General features: G+C 41.0%; 1 protein-coding gene across 2 annotated transcripts in view; it reads right to left on the reverse strand.

Annotated features, from left to right (window-relative positions):
• Positions 1-5,292: 5,292 nt before the first annotated feature.
• The window catches only part of meis1b (Meis homeobox 1 b), a 62,575-nt gene continuing 43,130 nt past the window's right edge, over positions 5,293-24,737 (reverse strand). Inside the window, exons 9-13 of one of the 2 annotated variants that reach the window (XM_056249809.1) lie at positions 22,297-22,373; positions 11,109-11,167; positions 10,119-10,208; positions 9,517-9,610; positions 5,978-6,118 (exon numbers count right to left, since the gene is read on the reverse strand). In XM_056249809.1, coding sequence (XP_056105784.1) covers positions 9,552-9,610; positions 10,119-10,208; positions 11,109-11,167; positions 22,297-22,373 — 285 coding nt within the window. In that variant the 3' untranslated portion in view covers positions 5,978-6,118; positions 9,517-9,551. Of the gene's footprint in view, positions 6,119-9,516; positions 9,611-10,118; positions 10,209-11,108; positions 11,168-22,296; positions 22,374-24,737 lie in introns of both variants that reach the window. The other variant, XM_056249802.1, reaches the window with a different exon arrangement.

Consider the following 24,737-nt stretch of genomic DNA (forward strand, 5'->3'; position numbering starts at 1 on the left):
GGAGAAGAAGCACGGCGGAAGGAGGAACGCTGCCGACTATTTATCCCCCGCATGGCTGCCAACTCTCACGCATTCATCTTGAGACTCACGCAATTGACACTTTCACACGGTCTCGCGCCACACATCCATTTTCTCACGCAGAGAAAAATCGCGGAGCAAAGAGGACACTGACACCGACAGACTAGACAGAGCAGGTTACTTTTGATATGAAAAAAACATCAGCTCTCAGGTTCTGTCCATTTTATAACGAAATTCAGACAGTAAATACTGTTTTGCTGCTTGTAAATGTGACGTGACAGATCGCGCGCCTCAGTTCAAGTAAACCGATCATCTGTTACTTTTTATTAAAGATACAGTACAACCCACCGAAAGGTACGCACTTTCGATCAATCAGTGTTTTTCAACCACGGAAAGAGGTCAATAAAACTGCAGGAGAACAATTATGTCACAGAACGTTACATTTACCTCAGGAAAGCCATTTAATGTTAGTTGACTATAAGAAAATAGCTATAGAGAGGAGTATTTTGCTAAATATGTGCACTATATTACATATTTTAATATATGTTTACTTGTCATTATATAATTGTTATTATAATGAAAATTACGGCATATTACATTTTTATATTTATATTATTATTATATTTATATTGTATGCATTATATTTAATTTCTCTCTGTATGTTTACAGCATTATGTGAGATATTTTTTCTTGAGAAAAATTTAAATGCAGGCTATCTACTGTAGCCTACCTAATATTTATCCAAATGAGTCAATATTGAATCAAGATTGAAATTAAATCCAAGAATTTAATTGAAATCGTGAAAATGGTGTTAAGCAATAATACAAACAGTAGCCTCAGTAACTGTACCATGTAAACATTGTAACATGTTGTCACTAAAAAATAAAATTAATGTTTTGACAATCACAATTACACATTGTGATGCAAGTTTTTTTAGATACCCCCAATCCATCTGTTTCTCTTGTGCAATTAAAATATCGTGATAATACCGTATACCGTGATAAAAGCTCAATCAATTAATCGCAGCATGAAAATTTGATACCGGCACATGCCTAGTCAGTACAGATAACAACGACAAAAACCAGTGTTGCCTACACCGTGTTATCCTCTTTTTTAAAATTTGCACCCTGTTGACTTAAACGGGACAAGTTTTAAACCTGCTTTTAGCCTCTTAACAACCGGAAGTAAATACGGGTATGTGAGCTGGCTGAATAAAGAGATTATTCCTGCCTTCGTGAAAGCTCGGATCACAGTTGAGACTGATATATCAGCCCAGGCATCCACGATCCATTGGCAGATAGTGGCGTAAGTCGCCCGGCGCTGTCTCCCCGTCTTGGTGAACGTGTGTTCCATCCATATAGAAGGCGCTCCGGATTATAAAGCGCACTGTCGTTTTTTTGAGAAAATTAAAGGCTTTTAAGTGCGCCTTATAGTGCAGAAAATACGGTATAATATATAAACGTTCCTGGCAACACCATCACGCTCTCTATTAAGGTGCAGTATTTTCTTGCAGTACTATAAGGTGATATATTATTGGAAAGCTAAACTGGAAAAGAAAAAATGCACAATACATGTCACGCCATATAATCATTTCGAGCTTCAAAATTGGTTTACACTGTATAAACTAACAAAAGAGATATTTCTGAAAATCAAAAAAAGGCACATGCATTCGGGATGTCATAAGGGTGAGTTAATGCCAATTTTAGTTTGAAAATTCTTAATTAGGATAAAATGCAAGTCAATAACATTAGATGGAATTTATTCAAACATATCCAACATTAGTAATTCATATAATCTATTATCAATTATAGAAGAAATTAGAAATTGCTTAAATTAATAGAAATGACTTACCATGTAACGTTATAGCAAGGTGTGTCCTCAGTCGTAAAACAGGTAAAACGCTTTCGGTCCTAAGGGGAGAAAAATGTTGTAGTATTTAACTTAAGTGGTAGAAAATGGTTTGCTACAGGTCAAGTAATTCATTAGTTGTGAAAATACTACTATTTCTACAAAAAAAACATAATTTTCTACTAAAGAAAACCCTGACATTTTTTTTCTGCATGAAACACCTCGAGCTAGGCGGATGAAACACCTCGAGCTAGGCAAATGAAGCTAGCGTTAAGCACAGCTACCTAGTTCAGTAACTTAGTCAGGGCACTGATCAGGGAATCAGTCAATGTGCTGACTCCCTGATCAGTGCCCTGATTACCGAACTAGGGAGCTGATTGAGACACACCCAATGACTTTTATCACAGACTTTCAACATCATTTTGGGCGAAAAAAAGTCGATGAATAAATCAGAGCTAACGTTTCAAAGGCAAATAAAAGAACAGACAAACATTACTTTAAAAGCAAACTCAATATTATACTGCAGGAATTCAAATTCGAGCATTTAGTCCCGCTCCCCGAGCACTTCCCGCCCAAAGCATTTCCAATATCTCGCGCGGGCACAGACGGTTAAGGAGGCATCAATTTTAAAATTATTTTATTACACATACTTCCAAGATCCAAAATGAACACATTTTTATAAAACAAACGAGTAAATAGTATACCACATCCTGTGTAAGTTACATATTCAGTAACGTTAACGCTATTTCGCAATCGTAGGCCTACGATTGCGTTAGTATTCATGTTCACAAACAACATTAATTAACTCATAAACAACTAAAACACACGTCCAAAAGTTGCATATTCGAGTATATTAATTAAAACAAACTTCCAACCTACCTTATTCATCCGAGTGCGAGAGAAAAAGAAAATGGCGGTTGAGCAGAAGTTCCAGTCAGGCTCGTGCGTCATGACGTCAGAAAAAAAAAACCGTCTGACGCGGAGGTCCTTAAAGGGAAATTATACTTTGGGTGAAAGTGAGATATTTGAGTGTCTGTGAATTTCTATGCGTTCAAGTTGAATGAGTGTACAATAATCAATTACGATTAGGAAAGCAGAAATACGAAGTAAATAGACTCAAATAATTCTAGTTATCCAACTTACACCCATATTCACTTTTTACAGTGCAGATCCCCTAAAGATGGCAGTCAAACATGGGATTTATCTCCGTCTCCAGAGCACTGAATGGCGAATGGTTGAGGAATTCAAATCTGAGGAGCTGAAACGGTGTCATTAAACCATCGCCTGTGTTCCGCGTTGCTTGAGAGCAAAACATTCGGCAAAGAGAAGGTAATAAAAATACAATGGCGATTGAAAACCGAAAGACGGGTTTGAGAAAGGGAACTTATTGATTTATTATGGGAGTGTAGTTTAACCTGGCACCACCCGTACAAGCTGGGTAAGTTTGTCAGAATTCCCACAAGGAAATAGCACATTTCCCTGACGTAGTCTTGTCGAATCCATCGTAAACATACATTTCGATTAGTTGTGTCTGATTTGGAATTATTTAAGCGCTCGGTTTTAGCGGGTAGCTTGGAAACAGCCATCGCCTGGATAATGCCGTTTCAAGCGCTCTTGACGGAGCCATTGAGTGAGTGAAATAAGGCGTGAGGGGGAACTAATCTTTCCATTTAAGTGTTTGTGGCAATTTTATCTAAATGAATTTTAATGCTAAACGGGGGATAATTCTTCCTTTATCCGTCCCTCCACCTCATCTAGCCCCCCGTTTTAGCCTCGGCTCTTCGAACGGGCCGCACATTTGTTGCACATTAGCAAACGTACGAAAGTTGATTGTGCAGTATTTAAACAAACGTCGTCAATTTCATTCTGCTTGACGACGTGTGATATATGTTGCCCTTTCTTTAAAAAGTTGGACTCACCTTGTGCATTAGCGCCTCGGACCATGTTCACAGTTTACATTAAAGTGTTCCTGTAACTTGTGTTATTATAATTAATTACAACAAAATGTGTAATTACATGCAACTCTTAAATAATAACTTCCTGTTAATTTGGGTTACTCAATTTCTCTGTGCACACTGCAATGAAAGGTGTGACCCAAAGATAAACCTGTAGGCCAAGCCTCATGTTCAGACCATGTTCATCTTTTACATTACAGCGTTCTTGTAACTCATGTGTTATTATAATTAATTACAACAACATTTGAAATTACATGCAACGCATAAAATAATAACTTGTTGTTCATTTGTGTTACTCAGAACTTAATTACTCTGAAAAGTGTGACCCAAAGATTTTACATGGGATAAGCCTTTAGGCCTAGCCTATAAAAGTCTCAAATTATGATCCCTGGCTGAAAATATAGGTGGCTTCTATAGACACATAAAGTTTGATTCAAGCACCAACATAAGCTCTAGGTCTATGTCTCACTCATATCACAAATGTGAACACCTCAGTGTAATAGTTTGGGGAATTAGATCAAGTAGTTTAATTTTGGATTCATTACTAAGGGTGGGAAAAGCATGTAATGTGGTTATCAAAATTAACAAGAGAAACTGCCAATCAAATTAAAATGAACATTGGCTAATGAATAATAGAACCATTTTGAAAATCTTATCTAATGGGGGTTATCTAATGTTGAGGGAAACTACACTCTTATTTTGTAGCTGAAAACAAAAAAGGAAATTAAATTGCCCAACATTTTTAAAGGATTTGTAGTATTTGTGACAGCCAGACAAAACCTGAAGGTTACATTCAGTAAACCTAAAGCGTCAAAAAATGAAACACTCCTCAAATCAAACCAGGCCAGGAATCCTCAAATATATGAAAATAGCTCATGTTCCCCTCTTTTTACACAAAATTTATTCATTTACAATGTATACATAAACTCTTCAAAATTCAAACAAGTGATAGCAACAAGTTAAACCAATATCCCCCCAAAAAAACAGGTTTGCTTAATCAAAAGCATGAATCCCAAATCCCATTTATAACTTAAACTCTGAAAGTGTGATGGGTTGGCTTTACACACACACACACACACACACACACACACACACACACACACACACACACACACACACACACACACACACACACACACACACACACACACACACACACACACACACACACACACACACACACACACACACACACACACACAAAGTCATTCACACATGCTTGTTCTTCACATTCAGCTTCTCACACATCCAGTAAAGGTAAGTGAAAATAATTTTCATTGGTTCCAATGGTGATTGGGGCCAGTTCCATTATGATGTATAAATTGGGAATGCAAAATGGAGACCTCCTGAAAGGCAGAAGGATGTGGCTCAGACAGGTGGATTTCACTCAGTTTCTTCCTAAGGCCACGATGAGTCTTGGAAAATCCGCCCTCCCACAGGACAAAAAAAAAAATGGCCTGGCAAACATGTATTCAATGAATTATTGATTTATTCACATATATTTTTTTTCTCGTTTAAACGCAAAGTGATTTATGGAGGAGGCCAAAAGTCTATGGAGATGGCACACACATAGTGTGGAAAGAAAAAAAGTTCACATCCTTTTTAAAAAAAAAATCTATTAGAAACAGCATAATATGCAGAACAATACGATAGCATTTACAATACTTTTTTCCCAGTTCTTATGAAAGTCCAATGCAATTTTACAACAGTATACAGTATGTCCTCATCCCTCCCCTTTAGAGGCTGATATAGTAATAAATTCAATCTTTCTCTCTTGCTCTCTCTCTCTCTCTCTCTTTCTTTTTTGTGTCTAAGCAAAGGGCACCTCCTTTTAAAGTGTCCCATAGTATACAGAAATCTGCTTCTTTCTTGGTCCGAAACTATAGCCAAGATGCAAGCTCCTCAGTCTCTGTAGCAAGTCAGTATGTAATCGGTGCTTCACAAGCCCCAGAAAAACCAATCGCAGCTCCTCATCTGTCCATCACAGTCATTTAAAGAATCCGTTTTAGTAAATTACTGGGCATGGATGTCCATGAATTGTCCTCCCATGTTAGGGTCTCCTGGATTGAACATAGGGGGGCTAGAGGCTGACATGGGCATGGCAGGGTGTGGCGGTCCTCCGTGCATTAACATCGCTGGGTGGTGGGGGTGTCCAGGGATGTAGGAACGCATGGGAGGGCCGTGCCGCAACTGAGCAGGGTGGTGGGGCATCTGGGAGGCGCTGTAGCCTGGTTGCCCCATAGCCATACCCACTGGGCCACTGTGTGACAGGTAATCCCCTGGCATGCCTTGTAGTCCTAGGGGGGAAAAAGCAGAACATCACAGTGATTATTGATGATGCATTTGTAATAGTCAGACATAACGTTATCTATATTATGTTGGGGAGGTCATCAAGCCGACTGTTTTATTCAACGAGAAAGATCTGACTCTACAATCACAGCACCAGAAAACATACAAGTCATGTGGTTGTAAGAGAAGCCTTCGAGGGAGGACTGTCCTCTGTAATGAATGGGAAGAGACTAGAAGAGGAATCTGTGTATTGGGAGAGGGTGGCTCTCTAGGGACTAACTCACTGGCCTGAACACAGCACTTTGCTGCTGCATGCACCAGGGATCTGTACTCAGTGCTGTATCCATCAGGTCTGGAATCTGCCACGGTCATACCCGACTAGTCAACTGGAAGGTTGTCCTTCACTAAGGTCACCAGAAAGCTGATATGTAGCTGTTGTTAGGCTTAATTTGCTAATTTCATATTCATCTCAGAGAACAACGCTATGATGAAATCTATTTGAGTGGCTCCCCACTGGATAACAGTGACTATGATGTGCCTATATTATAGGCATTGACCTTTTTTTAATTAGAGGACAATCACCAATAATTTTACTGTATCTTAAAATGTTCATTACATGTTGGTTGTATTATTGAAATAATACAAATGTAAAGTCTAACACTATATGGCACATATAGGTGGAAATGAACTGCCGTTTGTCCTAAGCACGGGCCAAGTCTTTATGCCAGAGGAAGCCACAACAATGACAAATGAGGTAAAATAAGCCATGCCTTTATTCTACGTTCTCCCCTCACTTATCTCACTTTAAACACAATGAGCAAAGGTCTGTGGCTCGCTCTGAGAGCCCCTCAGAGAAACGGCACCATTGTGCTTAAATTAGAGACGAAAGGTGAAAATTTACAAAGGCCGTCACTTGAGAGGCCTCACCTGGGTGCGTGCACGTGCCACGAGCAGAAAGGCCACTAACCCTGTGACAGCGGCATTACAAAGCAACAAATCAACCTCAAGTTAAAACAGCCCTTTTGTTATTATTCTGATTATAGGTCTTTAGGTTTCAGCTTTAGAATGACATATATAATGGTTGGTGTTTTGCACTAGCATGTGGAGTGGTAATCTGTATGCCCCTGCAGTTATTTACTACTAAAGGCCTGACCCAAGCTTTTGAGGGGTCATCAGCTGTATTTGATTTCAATCCTTGTACACGTTGTTTAGTGAGGAAGGAAAACATCCACTCTATCAGAAAAGCAATACTCGCACGTGAAAAGGGCACACGTTGCAAATGTGGTTTTTCACTTAATAAGTCAATCAATACATTGAGTTCCTTGCCTGTCTATTTTCAGAGGTGCCATGAGACCAAATCAACAGGGGATGTTTGACATAGACAATACAGGAGCCAAATCCCTGAAGACCCTTTCCCCCCTAAAACTAAAAGTTCAGAGCAGAAAAATGGGTACCTTGACCCTGCAAAAGGTTAACAAACTTCTGCTTAATGAATGGGAGGAATTAAATTTCAGACAAAGGAGTCTCCAGCAGAGCTTCCAGCTCACCAAAGCATACCAGCTTTGGACGGGGAGGGCAACATTTTTGTCCATATGCCCATAATTAATGCTCTCTGCGTTCACTATTGTCTTGAAATTAAAATGAAAAATTTTTTGGCCACCCTTGGCTAATTTTGTTGAAGAAACACAAAGAATGGTACAGGGGGAAATGGTCATAAAACAGTCGTTCCCTCATTTATCAAAGTCTCGCCCTCTTCTGCTTGAGTAGCCAGGCTTTATCCACGCTGACAGGTGTATTGTTTTCGGAGAGCTATAAGCTCTATAATCGTCATGGGCAGAAAGCATAACGCTTTGCTAAGTAGATTTAATTGGCTTTGGTTTTAAGTAATGTTGCAGTGTGACTGCTTGGAACACCTTCATTTCAGGTCTTTGGACTTCCCAGCAAATAACTGCTTAATCTCGCCTTGAGGAGAATTCCTCAACTAATGAAAATTGCTTATAAAATATAATGAAGCCTTGGTCTCTTAATCAAATAAGATAACATTTTTTTGTAATAACCTATTAATTTAATTGGTCGCGAAGTATAAAACACATCACTTACATTTAATTGACCTAGAAACTATAGTAACAATATTTAAATTAGACAAGCTAGGAATTTTCAGTGATGAAGCAATAAAGACCAGGCATTCTTCACCATGGCGACATATTTCTGTCACACTCTGCCTCCTTTCTTTCCTCATTTCCCCCTCTCGCTCGCTTTCTTTTTCCCCTCAACCCATCTCATCTAAGATTCCATACGCGGCCCAATTACAGAATTCGGCAAGCAAATTGAGGCTGTTTAAAGCAGGTTTCTCACATGTCTTCTGGGAACTACGGCAGCTGCTGTAAGCAGCCATTTGGACACCGGGAAACACTCTCAGTGTTTAGACATGCACACACAGCGTGGACGTGACGTTTAAAGCACAGAGCTTGTGTTATCAGCCAATGTCCCTCGGTTAAAGACAGTCAAGTAGAGAGTATCTTTGACAACAGAGGCATTCTGTGCTTGGCTGCATTAATGATCGCTATTTTTGTATACTGAATAAGTCAAATCCATTTGTCACACCGCTTGTGATGGCATATTTAATTTGGATATAGTCAATTAGGCTGGACTAAGCTGTGTACCCTGCTGTGCACACCTCCATTTTGCACTCCTTCATCTCCCCTGCCTTTGCCATTAGTAATCCTATTAGGAAAGACAGACAAGAAAATAGTGGACCAAGTCAGGGTCGATAGAAGCAGCTCCACCTAAAACATTCCAGGCAAGACTGACATAATTTCCAAATGTGTGGCTATGTATTTGTCTGTGGGGTGAGAGAGCGATTCTTTGTGCGTTGCCTCGCAGGTTGGTGTATAAATGTAACTCATGCATCAACTGTAGGGAGACAGATTTATGACACTTTGGGGACATGCACTTTTCTCTCCTTGCACTGCTGCAGACTGCTTACATTTTGCCAATCAGTCTGTTGCTATGGTAACACACCCCTCCCTTTCTCCGACCAAAACCCCAATCTCAATCCCCCCACCCTCCATTCGCCTCTTTCCCCACACAGCTATTCCTCCTCTCTCCTCTCTTTCTCGCCCACACTCATTTCCCCTTTCTATATGACTCTATGCACAGTTTAGTAACATGGCCCAAAAATTTCATAAGTAAGAAAATATGACAAAGATCACACACACACACAAGCACACAAACTCCTGATTGAAGCTAGTCACCCACAAGAACAAGAAATATTAGTATTGGTAAGCAGGAAAAAGCAGCGTGTTGTCTCGAGGAAAAGAGACATTTCTCTCCCATTTCGTAAAAGCAAATCAAATGAATTGCTGAAAACATTGTGGATGCTTGGTGACCCTGCTTTTGTACTTACTTCCCCCATTGCTTTGCGATTGGTTAACTAGAAGGTTACATGTAGTGCCACTGTCCCTCCATGCCCATATTCATGCCCATCCCACTCATAGGCCCTAGAAGGAGAGAAAACAATCGAAGAAGAAGATGCCGAAAGATGAGAAAATAAACAGACAACAGCTCAGAGACAGGAGGTCAAGAAACAAAAGCACAATCCCCGTTTATTAAAAGAAAAGAGAAGAACACCATATAGTACAAATAAGACAATATAAGTAAAAAAAAATACAAGTAAATAATGCATTCAAAGGTTGCAAGGAAGCCTGGCTTTGGACAAATCCAGCAGTTTAACTGGTGAGGTGGGAGGGAATGAGTGGTTAGCAACAGTGACCAGTTGCACAGGGTGGAACAGAATTAGATTCAGAGAGGAGAGCGAATTCTGTGAAGATGGTTATAAGAAAGCAAAAGTCTAAGAAAGGAAACATGAAGGGACAAAGGGGTATAATGCATTGGACCACACCTGTGCTAGCCAAGGGTCTCAGAGTCAGTCTGAGAAGGAGGTAGTGATGGGGGGCTTGTGGGAAGGTGGGAGATGTCAGAGGAGAAGACGACACGCCAAGGTCTTACCAGGTGGTCTGATTCCCATGTGCTGCTGGCCGTCCATCACGAAGCCTCCCATGGGTTGACCATCTGGGTTGTAGGGAGCTCCTTGACTTACTGCAGGAGGGTATGGTGAGGGAATGTGGGGGAAATGAACAGTGGTCAATTAGTGCTTTTAATTAAGTTTCAGTCACAGGAGAAACATCATCTGTTAGCCCACATGCAGACTGAGGCATTTCGCACAGTTTCTTTGGGTTTTGTGAGAGATAAAACACTTGACAGAACATGCTCAATGAAGCTTAAGGACTAGGATCAAAGAACTAAGCATATATCCTATAGATGCAGAAAACATTTTTAGACAGCACTTTAGTGAAACTGTTCAATAATAAATATAAGGAAAATCAAAGTGATATATTTTTCCGCACACACAACCTAATTGAGATGTACTTACCATGAGTTCACGCTATTGAAAGTGTGTGTGCTGGGGGGTTACTTGGTCAAAAACAACAGCTCAACCCCAATGAATGCCTTTGAACTTTACTGAGTCCCTAATGCAACCCTGCCCCCTGAACCCTATTACAGGTAATAAACTTTACAGCAGTCCACAACAAGCCATGCACCAGGGGCACTGTTTACTAACAGGAAGAACTGAACTAGGAGGCAAACACAGCCAATTCAGAATAAAAAGATACTTATGAATATCCTCTTTGCTTGGCCGAACTGCTCTCCACTTAACTTTTGGAGGATAATGAGTTGGATAAGGAGGAAACAGTTGTAGTTACTGTTTCAATACTTTAATCCATCGTATGTGTTTGCCCGCTTCTCTTTGTCACTGGGTTATATAGCGCCCAAGTCAGCATGATTAGTGCTTTGGGTTAATTGGATGGATTTTAGTGGTCAATCATTGTTGACATCCAGCCTGGGCTAAGTATTTACCGGCAGGTGGGCCTCCGGGTGCATGGCTTGCAGGGGGCTTTCGCCTGCAGGACTTGAATACAGAAACTATGGGGGACTTGCCTGCTCGGTTGGACTGGTCGATCATGGGCTGCACTATTCTTCTTCTTGCGTTAATGAACCTGTAAAAAACAAGATAATGCAACATATGATGGAAAAGTGACTGGAGTTTTTGCTGTCTTTTTCTGTAAACACAGTCATGTCCATGCCTGCTGCTGTCCAGATCAGCCCAGATAACTAATCAGAGGGGTAATTGGGGGATTTTTTTCTCTCTAATCCTCTAGTACTCCAGTGGGAGTGTCAGAGAGTTGTTCCATAACACAGAAATGTTCACAAAGCTTATGACTTGTACAAACGTGCACTGGCTTAATATATATTGCCTACTAAGCGAAGTGCACAAAAGCACTTTGAAGACACTGGTGTTTTTATCCATCTATGCAGTTCAAGAGACTCCTTTTCCTTTTTTCTATGAACTTTATTTGAAACCACTGAGCAATTCAAACTCTGATGCCAGATGTAACCCAGTTGATATGCACCAGGAATTAACGTGTTTAGGAAATGTTTACTAACAGAAAAAGTGTTGCATTGTCAAAGAACACTAGTACAAGTCATGTTTTCTGTTTCCTTGTGTCTCCCTAGAGGGAGAATAATGAAACTGTGGGTTCAATGAGGAGTTGTTGTTTTTTACCTCGCTGAAAAAAGCAGGCTGCTCTGCATTTCTGCATATTGTGCATTACATTTGTGACAAAAACATATCTGGCCCCTGTAGCTTCTGACCCACAACCTCCTTGCACCATACATCAGAGTGCTCTGGTCTTGTTGTGCCCAAATCCCCTCTAGTGACCCCGTGACCCTGGTCACCTCCAGGAGACTAAGCTCAGGGGTTCCAACTTGATTTATGTCCTCCTGCTGTTACCACAGTTGGACACTTCCATTTCATCCTTTGAGGGGGGAATTAGTAGACTTTTAAGGAAACAATAGCTCCACTCCTCTTTTCAGGCTGAGAAAAGCAAGGGAGGAGAGATTGGGGTGGAGGGAGAGAGCGAGAGAAATAAAGAGACAGAGCAGAACTAACGGACAAAGAAATTTTCACATAGGCATCTGCTAAGCTTCTTGCTTCTCAATTATAAAATGGATCATTCCAACCTATTTTAACCCAGAAATCACCTACAGTTTGAATAATGAACTATATTATTCAGAATATTTTTTTTTATTCAAAAATTGTATTCAATTTTAATTTTGGTTAAGGTGACTTTTAGGTACTCTTCGTGTTTACCCATGGTAATATTACTGTATGTAGGGAATGGCCTCTTGTGCTGTAAAGCTTGTTTTTTATTCCTTAAAATGTATTTTACCAGAGAACACAACTTTCTCATATATTTATCACCAATATCACTCTATGGCATCACCTTAAAGGCTGAAAAAAAAAAAAAAGATTGGGGAGGAATGTACTGACATGGCAGTGCACCATCAAATGAGAGAATGTCTGGAGTTTTATCACCAGCAGTGAGCTGGAGAGCAGGGGGAGTCTCAGACTAGGCATTCCTTTTACTGCCTTCATCTCAGGCTGGGGTCAGGGGGGGGGGGGGGGGGGGGGGGGGATGGGGGGGTGTACTGTTGTCTATCTGCTGACCTCTGCCGTTTGGATTTTCCTCCCTCGCTCACTCGCTGTCCCTCTGCCTTTTTTTCCACTCGCTTTCTTTCAAATTGTGGAAATGGCTGTTCTTTCTTTTTTTTTTTTAAAGGTATCTTAAGCTTCCTCTCTCGTTCCTCCTTATATCTAAGGCCAGATGCGCCAAAATCTGGAACAAAGGACAAGTGCTACACAATACCAGGCAGGGGGATGGAGAGGTGGTGGGGGTGAGGGTGGGGGTGTATGAGTGTGAGGAAAAAGAGAAAGAATGGTCATGCTCTGTTCTGTGAGCCAGGCGGACGCCCTGGCGCTGACGGTTAAGAAGGCAATCAAAAGGAGCAGAGAGCCATACGGGCCAGGCTAAAGCTGGAGCCTCCATTAGGAGTAAAAGTTCACCTTTGCGCGACCTCTCCGCGCTATAGGACTGCGTTTATGGCCTGTTCAGTTTCTACTTCCCATAGGCACACAATGAAGCCAACTATTCAGTCTAGCTCGGGACAATGGGGGGCTATTTTAAAGCAAAATGCCACTAGTGGCACCTCCAAAGAAGGATAAAAAGAGGAGGGTTAAAAATACAGAGCTTCACTAAAAGGACAAGAAAAAAAGATTGAAATGAGAGTGTTTATAAGCCAAATGAACCTTGATAGAGGGCAGTTTGGTTCTTCTCATTCTGCTAGTGTGTGTGTGTTTCGTAATGTGTTGGAGCACTATTGCTCATTCCAGACTTCACTGACAGTCGATCTGATCTCTGTCGGGTCTGCCAGGGCCTCCGCTAATATCCCACTCTCATTACAAACGCACAGGTGTAGCACGAACGGCACGTGAAATGGCCAATTAAAAGCAAGAAATTGTCTTTTTCATCAGCTGCCTTTGTTGCGTGACCAATTAGGGAATAATTTAATAAGTGTTGCTGGAAAGATCCGGATTGAAGATACAAAAGGTTATATTTCAGTATGTCTATCTAAATGCATATGAAGTGTGTCATTTTTCTCAGAAATGCCCCCTTCGTCTGCTCGTTCCTTTTCTCTCAGATGTAAACTGTTTGAGGGGGCGCATGCATGACTACGGAGGACCGAATTCACTCATGAAATCACATTTCAACACACTCAGCTACATTTACATGTATATTAAAAACCCACAAACAGGCATATCAGTAATACCGATGGAATAGAATGATCTGATGATTCGGATCTGCATCTGTGGCTCTACAGGAATCTCCAGGAAAAATATGCATTAAAAGAAAATGCATAAAATATGTTATGGTTTTAGGATAATTAAGTTAAAATTAAGTAAGAGTGCATTATCAATTTAGCTATCGTGCTAACTCTGTTTTTGGGAGTAACGAGCTATAAATATAGCTACAAACTACATTTTCAGTAGTGTGACAGAAGCTCAGCTGTTTTTAAAACATTGTAGCTTTTCCAGTTACAAGTTACTTTGTGACATAACACTACATTTCTGTTTTTTCACACTGTATTGCGCACACACATCAAACTAAGTAATATACATAATGTTATATTCATTGATGTTTTCAAACTAAAAAAAAAGGATTTGAGACCCTGCTTGAAATTTTAGGTCTTCTTTTTAAAAAAAAAGTATTTTAATGTGCTTTCTAGCTTTGTAGCTATACATTTATCTGTTCAAGTTTAATGCTGTCACCCTAATTGAGATGTTTCTTCATTCAAAAATTATACTACTTAAATTATAAATTCAAATAGCATACATTATATTTCTCCTTTAACAATGTAGTTGTTAGCTTCTAATGTAATGAGCTACTTTTTTCAAAATGACAGCTCAACTGCGTAACGATTTCAAATAATGTGTAACTTGTACATTGACAAACTACATTTTTGAAGACGCTGCTTTAATTCAACTAGCTAATCAAGCAATAAGACCCCTCTGGTGAAACCAACTTTATTATAAGTGTCTGCTCCAGAGATCCATTTACTTAAGTAATTAGTAATTCACATGTTGGCATGCCTCAAGGCAATTTTTATAAATACGAGCATCTCATCTCGACCTAAAAGTCATAAAAGTCCACCTCGGCTCCTCCTCTCTCCGAGTCAATCTGGGGTCAGTCGCTATGGCCTGCCAGTGTTTAAATAAACTAGTCCAGCTGTTTGCTGCACAAATTCCATTTACACTCTTCCTCCCCCCACCCCAACCCACCCGCTCTTGCTCACACACACACACACACACACACACATACATACATTTACACACTCCTTTTAATCAGTGCACTGCAAGCCAGGCCTGGAGGAGTGGTGTTAACCTGTTCCATTGCTGGAGACAGGCTAGAGGCAATGGGGCATACATAAAGGACCAACTTCCAACACCCGTTTGCATCTCTCACCTCAGACAATTCCATTCAGCCACATCACACCCCTCTTCCTCCCCTCGCACTGCATGTTTCTGCCTTTCTCACTTCTCTTCATGTTCTTAATAACACAGGTCTCCCCCTCCACCCCTCCGCTGCTTCTTAGACTGCCCTGGTTGGTGGAATCCCATAAGAAGAACCCACTCTGCTGGGTCTTGAGAAGCAGGGGCCATGTACACACTATTGCTAAAGATGGATGCCACTCTTTCTTCAGAGTGCTGCTTATGCAAACAACTTGTTAATGCAGTGACATCATTCTCTTTTAGACACTGACAGCTCATTTGAGGTGTGGTGCTAGAAAATCACAGAAACATAGGCATGTGTCTGGACTTATTTGCAAATTTTGCTTTAGCTGCTTACACCAGCTAATACCAAACCTGTTGGCTTCCAGGTTTCTTGCATACAACTGTGAGATTTGCCATAGTTATCATCAAGTCGACCACTGGAATTTCTAGAGTGACTCTGGTATTCCGTACACATACAGAACAATATTTTGGGGGATTCACTCTCACATTTTAATGTAGTCGTCATTCCCCAAACTTTGTAGTGTGTACGTGGCTAGCAATTCCTTGCTTCTAATTTCCACAAACATTACTGGGATTACCTGGCCCACTCTAGCAGAGAAAAACAGCCTGCTCAAAGAAAACAGAGGAGATGTAAAGGAGGCTCTCAAGTAGGGGCTGGTCTAATCCCTGCTGCATCAGCCCCCCTCCAACAGAGGCTGGCTATTACTTCAGCAAACTCACCCCCACAAGCTCCTCTCACCAAACAAAGTCGAAACCTTTCCATTAACAGAGCTGTGAAGTCCCCTCTAAAGCCGCTTTTAAAGAGTGGGGCCGCCGCCTGGGGGCTGAGGAACACACTTTATAAACACATAGTCGGTCTGTGAGAAAGAGAGAGGGCCGCAGCAGTGATCGCTACGACTTGCTCGAGAGAACAATTCAGCCAGGAACATGCATGAAGACTTCAGTCCAGAAAACCTCCAGCTTGAGGCAAGAGTAGACCATTGCTGTGATCAACCTCTGTTGCGGCATTCAAACGACCGCTGAAAAACAAAGCGCAGCGCAACTGCTGCAAGGTGCTGGACATGCTTCAGAGACGGTTCCCCACTCCTCTGGAGTCGGGGACTATGAGGTCATTCTTGGCACGAACGCGGCCTGCCTGCTCTCCTCTGATTCTCCACCCAGTCCAGAGAGAGCAAGAGAAAGAGAGCAATAATACATCAGTGAGGGAGGGCACCATCACATGCCCACTTTCCAAACACAACATTGGAACGCTCTCTATTCCATGTTGTCGCCTATCTCTGAAGGCTCTTCATGGAGCCTGATGCCTCAGGCAAGCACTTGGGCCAGAGAGTACTCCCTCTCTGTCTGGGCAAACATGCAAACAAACAACCGCACAGTGTTGGGACGTCAACTGCAGCCCTGTGTGTGGCAGCACATGGCACACAAGAGAGGAAATGACATCACGGCGGCAGGTTTAATAGGTCCTCCGCCTAGCTGTCACTGTGGTGGTCTCTGCCGGGTGCTGTAGAGCTCATGCTGGCACCGCCAGTTCTATTGACACACATATAAGACCTTACACATACGATCTGACTGGCCTTACTAACCACGCCTTTACCAACTGAGTAAAACACTATTTTTACTTTAATAACTGATGGTATATTCATTTGAATAACCAGTAGAGGCCATGCATGAAAGAATTAAGATTTGTGATCTGACAAGTTTAGTCACTTTTTTTTGCTTCAACTTGCCTTACAAAAACGTACTTGTGGCAGCACCATGTTAGTATCAGATCAAATATTCTGATATATACAGTACCATGGTACTGTTTGATTTATGCATTATTATATTTAATATGAAATGTAAGGTGTTGCAAAGAATAGGTTAACAATGTAAGATGTTAAAAATAGAAAGCAAGTCACAAAATGCATATGCTTGTCGACCAACGACAGACAGGGGTTTTCATGGAACTCGTTTAAAAATTATTATTTTCATTATTTTTGCAATTTCATTTGGTGAAGCTAATTGTGCAGAAATTGCCCACTTCAAATTTCAAAGAAAACATTATGGCCTGGACAATATTTGTACTTTTTTATACACTACACATTGCCTATAGAATAAATATATGAGGTGTTACTTGCTCTAGTGTGCTTATTTTTGTGGTTGTTGTTGGAAGGGTGAAGTTCAGCATGACCTTGCAATCACTGTAATGCTAAAAGCTCATTAGCTAATCAGTGGTCGGCTCGCTAATCAGCAGTCCAATCTGTTCCTAGATTTATAAACATAACCAATATGCTCTAGTGCCAATCCACCCTCCGTCTGTCATGTTCACATTCCCCCACAAAAGAGAGGATAAAAAAGTAGAGAAAAGAAGAAAAATGTAGGCATTGCCTGGGGCCTGTTGTGATGTAAGACAGAGGGAGAGAAAGAGGGGGGTGCACCCTTGTATGGTTCACAGACTCTGTACGAATGCATGCATACACACACGCACATATCCTACGACAACTTACTGCCAAAGAGGCATCCATGCACATATATCTCCACATATAGAGACACATTCTCTCCGAGACAAAGAAACTATTTTAACTCCGCTGGTCTCGTTTACACACACACACTTATGCATACCCAGTCCAACACACATTACCAAAGACTTCACATGACTAAACGCACACACATGCACGCACACACACACACAGAGAGAGAGAGAGAGAGAGAGAGAGAGAGAGAGAGAGAGAGAGAGAGAGAGAGAGAGAGAGAGAGAGAGAGAGAGAGAGAGAGAGAGAGAGAGAGAGAGAGAGAGAGAGAGAGAGAGAGAGAAAGAAACCACTCCAACTTGTCTGCTGTTGACACAACACAGAGATCAGGTCTGAGCAAGTGCTGAAATTCCAGTATGGCAGAATTGTTAGCAAACACTTGAGAACAGACTGAGCCCAACTGTGCAGCAAGGCAAACAATCCCTATATCCACCCAGCTTCATGGAGCTGAGCTCTTCACTATGTTTCCATCTTTGCCTGATGTAGCAGGGGGATTTTGAGGGTGTAGGTTGGGCCACATGCCTGTGTCTCGCTGGTGTAAATATGTCTTTTGTTTGGCGGTTTGACCCCAGGGTGTGTTGGTATTTTGTTGAAAGGCCACGGATATTCACGCTAAAGCACCTTGACAGGAAGACTGTGTGAAGGCCGCTCCGGGACATGGGCTATGGCTCATCTCACCCAGACCTATTCGCGTCCTTTGGGCCGCTGTTGCATGCACACACACATACACACATATACATATGCATATGTGCACAGTGACACCACAGAAATATATGCATTTTCAGCTTAAGCAAATAATTGTGCATGTAGACTACATTCAGAATTATAGATCTAGCAAACACTTACACACATTCAGTCTAAAACAAGAACTCAGAGAAACATTGTATTGCTCAGATGTTGCTCTTTGAAAGCTCAGCAGAATTAATTATGTGGATAGTTATAAGAAATGTAAGAAATTTTGAAGACAAATTGATACTTATAAAACATAACTAGTTACATACGTTACGTATGTAACTAGTTATGTTTTATAAGTATCAATTTGTCTTCAAAATTTCTTTGGAAGACATAAAAATGGAAACAACTGAAAGGAGGGAACTCATTTGTGAACCCCCCCCCCATGTGGGGGGACCCTAACCCAGAGGAAACTTTTACAAAGGTTTCTCTTTTACAGCTCGAGAGGTTTAAGTTTTCAGTTTCTTTCAAATATGTACATCGTCTCAGATGTTTCTGTAAATTGTTGACATATAGAAGGAGCCTATAGAATTAATGTGGAAGTATAGCTTAGATGATTTAGATTGGATGAGAAATGTTTCGGTGAAAATACTGATTTGATGACAAACTTTTACTTTGGAGAATCTTAGCACAGATGTGGAGATCTACTGTACTACAATCTTTGTTCTCAAACAAGTCTCTGTTTGCTTTCCTTTTAAATCTCATTGTAGTCTAGGAGATACCACATAGATTTCGCTTCTGTATTGGTAAAAACATTGTGTATCACCTCTCGAAGGAACCTACTGGGTCAGGGGTCACATTTTCCCCTAAGCTATAAGAACACTGCCAAATACTGCACATGAAATGCACATAGAGCAATCATCCAGAGCTTTTCTTGAACAAGTTTCAACTTCTCTTGACATGGGCGGGCTTGGCTGTCAAAGAAGTGAAGCATGCCAGTCATCCAGTTCTCTCTCTCACTCCTTTTTTCTCTCAGGCGCAGAAACCTGATCCAGGGTGTGTGGACGCTGTTTCTCTAAAGTAGCCCCGCCACACTTCACTCCATGCTTTTAAGACTTTCATAAAAGCCGCCTTATTGACAAAACAATCCATCCCTAAGGTTTAAACAGCATCTTTAAAGGGATTATTAAATTCCGTCAGGAAGGGGAGAACGGGCAACATGTGAAACCCGATGACCCGCCCATTGATTTTACATCAAGGATCTTTATGGAGTGTTCTGAGAATGTTTCCTCTTATCGTCAAAGGCTAAAAGTTTTCTTTCTCTCTTCATCTTTCCTTATTCTTAATCTTCCATCGAAGTTTTACATTTGGATGTTGAACGACTGACTCTACCTCCACATCATTATGCGGTTGTACATAATCCCTATCAAAGCTCTGACATCAACCCTCCAAAAATAGATCCCACACCGTCTATCCACATCCCCTCTTTGATGCCGCGTTCGCTCTCTGTGTCTTAGGCTGTCTCTGTGTGCTCATGCGTGTCCACTGGCACGCATGCGTCTCTGCTCATGTGTGCGTAAGAGTGACCATGAGGGTGTGACTAAGTGTACATCTACTGCGTATTGTCCAGATTTGAGGAATAGTTTTCAAACACTCTCAATTCATGTCGAATAAACACACACGCACGTGGGTCGATTGTTAATATGTGGACCCAGATTTGCAGCGGTCCCTCACGTTATGTCATCGCCAATAATTCATGAGTGATCAGCACCCCGCATGGCCTTTAGCATTTTTTATTTAATCTTCAGCCTGCGGATTCTCTGAGTCTTCATCAATAATGGACACATACATGTGTGTTAACAAGTCTATGAGAGCAGGGCTTAAGGAAGCTGTCATTTTCGGTTGATCTCTTGTTTAGCTCAATCTGTTAGCTGTTTGTTTGGTGTCACGTTTCCTCATGTTCACCCTTGAGTCCAATAATCAAAAAAAATGTTTTGCGCTGAGATATAGCTGAATGATATGGACTTACATAGTAATTGAATAGAGAGGCACTCTACAATCTAATTATGTACATTTTGCACGAATACTGTATGTTGGGAGTAAGCTATGTTGGCCCTGTGCTTCGACTAGTCTGATAAATAGAATCACAGCTAGGGAAATTGCCTCTAAAAATCAGCAGGTCAGGAGGTAACATCACCAGGGGTTGCCATGGAGACACCCAATGGTGAGCTTCCTACTAAGCACAACCACAGGCCTATGAAATGACAGATCCTACTCTCTAACCCCAAATGTGCTGAGCCTCTCTCTCTCTCTCTGTTTCCATACACACTTTTCCATGTCATCTGCGCCCTTCTACACATACCCAAACACACATCATCAACATTGATGCACACAATCTGGGAGAGGGCAGCAAGATCTCAGCATGCAGGGTTTAGCGGCTTAAATCGACCACCTCTGGTTCATTGCTTAGGCAAGTGCTCTTTCTCCTGCATCCACACCAACACAGGCAGTATGACAATTATTCCAACATACACCAAATCCTGCTACAAAATGAGTCAGCCCAGCAGCCAGAGTGATGGTGCAGGACAGGACAGTGTGTGAAGTAATTGCCTGTGTTCTCTCTGCTAACTAATATGGCTGAAAGAATTGATCTCCCATGGGTTGTTGTGAGGTCACAGAAATTGATAACCCCAACAAGATTCCCTGTGTCCGCCAGCCTGCGTCCCACTGATAGGCCACTTTTGTAAATTAATCCTCATTCTTAGTCTTGTGTCCAAGGTACCAAACTGAACAATGGTAAGGATTATGATTATGTCAGAAATTACATTTTGTGTAATGGGCTTTAATACATCTCCCATCTCTCTAGCTCTCCTAACATCTGGTGTACATAGCAAGATATTGTTTGTTAATAAGCTTGAGAAGCCTGGTGGAATAACATTACATAATCAGGATACAAAACTGTATTGTATTACAGTTAAATTGAATGTTTAGCGATACATTTTATAAAACACAAGTGCTAGCAGAATTTACATCTTTAAATAAAAATGTATAGTCCTACCAACAATTACTAAAATACAAACTTTCAGATTTGCATTCCATAGCACTTAGCACAAGTTCATAAGAAGCCAGTTTCCATGATAAATGCAACTATCGCATGTAAATGACATGACACTCAAGTGAAACATGGTCAAACCATTTTCACAGTTGCCAACTCACTGCAATGACTTTTTAACCAAAAGTAGTTTGATGCAATGATATTGGATGATTAGGCTACTGATTACCTTTGTGAGGGAATTCATTTGTGATTAATAATTTGTTTCAGAATGCATTTTTAAAGTAAAGTAACCCATCCCATGTTCTGAGCGCCTACATCAAGGCCGGTTTAATGGATTAGGGCATGTAATCAGATCCTTAGCAATATCAATCTCTGACACTCGGAGAACAAGAGCGGAGAGAGTTTGCGAACAGAATTTCATGAAGAAATATGTGGCTAAGGTTGTTCTTTGTGTTCTTGCATCAAACGTTCCCTCCTGTGCTCAGTTTCACCTCTCCACTCCCTATATCAGGCCCTTCATTAGACATGGCTAATAACAATAAGTATGTACTGATAGCCATCTCTGATAACAAACGCGCCCGTGCAAAAGGTCCTGTCAACCTTTACAGAACTTTTGACGTGGGAACGGCGAAAATACTAGCTGGTTAGGCAGAGACAACGAGTCCCATGTCACAGTGATTGCGGGGCAGACGGGTTTCGAGAGGGAGTTGAGAGAGGCGTAAGAGTAGCTGCTCTCACAGGGGTTCGTATTTGAATGAGAGAACAAACAAGAAAAAAAGAAAAATGTTGGAAAATTCCTGGCGGCAATATCCCTTTGGGTGAATTGATTTGCAGGGAGATGAGGCGATAAGTGGAAGACTGATGGGAGGGGCGAGTAAAAGCGGGGGGAGGGGAGTGTATTAATTCAAATCATTAGGAGCTGCTTGCCAGGGGCGAAGCTATTGATTGCATGTAAACACAAAAGTACAATTGACTTACCAGTTGTTCACTTGTAGTATAGTGAGTCCGGTGTCTTGTGCCAGTTGCTTTTTCTGTTCTTCTGAAGGGTAGGGGTGCTAAAAAAAACACAGGAAATGATATATGAAACATTGTAAATAAATCAATTAATGAGCACATTTGTTAGTGAGAGAAAGGTCTGAGGTACAGAAGGGAAATGTTGCTCACACGTTTGTGCGGAAAAGTGGCAAAGCAGCTGTTAATTAGTGTGAAAAAGTGAGGTGTGTCTCTTTCTTAGAGTCATTAATGGAATATGAAATCGTGTAATTAATGGCAGCGAAAAAGGCAAGCCAATTATAAAGTTAAGTGAAGTGTGGGAACAGAAACAGTAATTAGAGTGCTATGCCGTGCAACCCTACTGAAATTTATTCTAGTCATCTTTCTGTCATGAATGCATGATGGAGAATGGATATCTGAAGCCTTGCGTGGAATACAGACCACATATATTTACAGACCTAAAAGCTGTAAGATAACCCTCATTTTTGATGATTAGCCACTTAACATCTAAATGTCAACATGGACAATGTACAAAGTACTGAAAATAAGCTTCTTCGATACAGCTGAGTTCTTAAAGTTATGAACTTGATTTGAGCTGATCCAGCTGTTTAAATAATGGTGAGCTGAGATTTGCTTGATTTATATTTGCGTTAGTGTGAAGTATGGAGCTAGCTAGCTTTGAGTCTAAACAATGTGCCGTTCACGAAGACAAGACAGAGCCTGCGTTGAGGCCCCTGCTGAGCATGTAAAATGGGAGGTACAGTGTGTAAAGATATTTACACCATATTTATACCTAGACAGAGAGAAAAAGAGTGAGAGAGAGAACCCTGTGCATGGCCTCAAAGCACAGCAATAACGGCTTTCCCATTTCTGTGGAACACTATTTTCATATTATGCTTTGTCAACACAATACACAAACCTGGACACATCCAGTCTTTGTGGATGGCTCAGTGTGCCCTTTGTCTCACTATGCTAACAGATCCAAACCTTCTAAGCCCAGTACCAAACCTGGCACAACCTGTTAGAGATTAACAGAGACAGGGGCTTTAACTTGGCTTTGGGTTGCAAATCAAGCAATGTGACAATGGATCGCTGTTAAACAGCGACTTCTATCAATAATGAGTCAACATCATTGACACTGCAGCACAGTAACTGGTTGAGCCATGTATGAGGCAAGGAAAGGGCGCTTGTGAATATAATTTGCTTTTACTTATGTGATCTAACATATAGCGTTGCAAAGGAAGACATCATCAATTGTGATTCTGATTCACCCTTTGAGAAGTATAATAAGAACAAGGCTTCCAAATGAACAAACAGAAATGTAAAAATGGTTGGCGCCACGGGTTGTCTGCTCCTTTTTGAGCAATAATAAATTGGAATGTCTTTCATGTTGCTGAATGCATGTTTATTTACTGGTACTGCCAGAGAAAGCAAGCTGTTTTCCTGTCGCTCTGTCATTTTCATGTGATCCAATTGTAGGTAATTGGAACAAACTGTGTATTATTTCATGCAGAAAGTTATAATTGTAGTGACGCCTCCAGCCATTTTTGAGTAGATTAAATTTTTTTTTTTAAATGTATCCCCTTATCATATCCATTGTCCGTCGTTATAAACTACAATGATAAAGTTTGTGTGAAACCAGGGCCAGGACTTGAAATGTGAGAAAACAACATTCCAGCCTCTCTCACTGTCATCTGATCAGTGATCATCATTGATAGTAGGCCTGTGAGCATCAAAAATGTAATGTAACTATAATCATAAAATCAACTCCAACATTAGATTACTTTCATCCCTGTTCTATTCTGTAGTTAACCAAATTATCTGAGAGGAAAGAAGTCCTGCCCAATTTTAAACGGACTGTGTATAAAATAATGGCATGAAGTGTGGCACAATGGCTAGTCAGCCCTATATTGAAGTACATGTCTGGACAAAAGAATCAGAGGCCTCATGACTTTTTTGGGGAAGGCAGTGCCGAAGGCTATATGACAGCACTAACGCTGCCTGTTCTGCTGCCGGCCCATCAAAGAATGACTCCAGTTCTGCGCCACTGCAATTCCAGGAATGAGAGCGCTGAGACCGGATGAGATTCACACATCATTGTGTTCTTCACACTACCTCTCCTACACTAAAACCTTTTAAATTCCGTTTTACTCAGACAACACAATTTGGAAAGAAGAAATTATCATATTGCCAGACCATTTACATACAAAATTCTTTTGCAACTGCTATTTTGAAATCTCTTCCACAGCTACGTTTTATGAGTCATACATTATGTGCTCCAAACTTGTAAAGGTAGGGGTAACTAGGGAATGATTCATACTAAAACTCAAATGTTAAATATAATAAAAACATTGATGAAGCATAAAATGAAGAATGCAATGTGCTGGCTTCACTTTTAAGAAAAGTGGTGGGAGGAGGACTGTCAA

This window comes from Rhinichthys klamathensis, unplaced genomic scaffold (assembly GCF_029890125.1).
Source record: "Rhinichthys klamathensis goyatoka isolate OS25496 unplaced genomic scaffold, OSU_Roscu_1.1 h1tg000003l_1, whole genome shotgun sequence".
NCBI classification, from domain to species: Eukaryota; Metazoa; Chordata; class Actinopteri; order Cypriniformes; family Leuciscidae; genus Rhinichthys; species Rhinichthys klamathensis.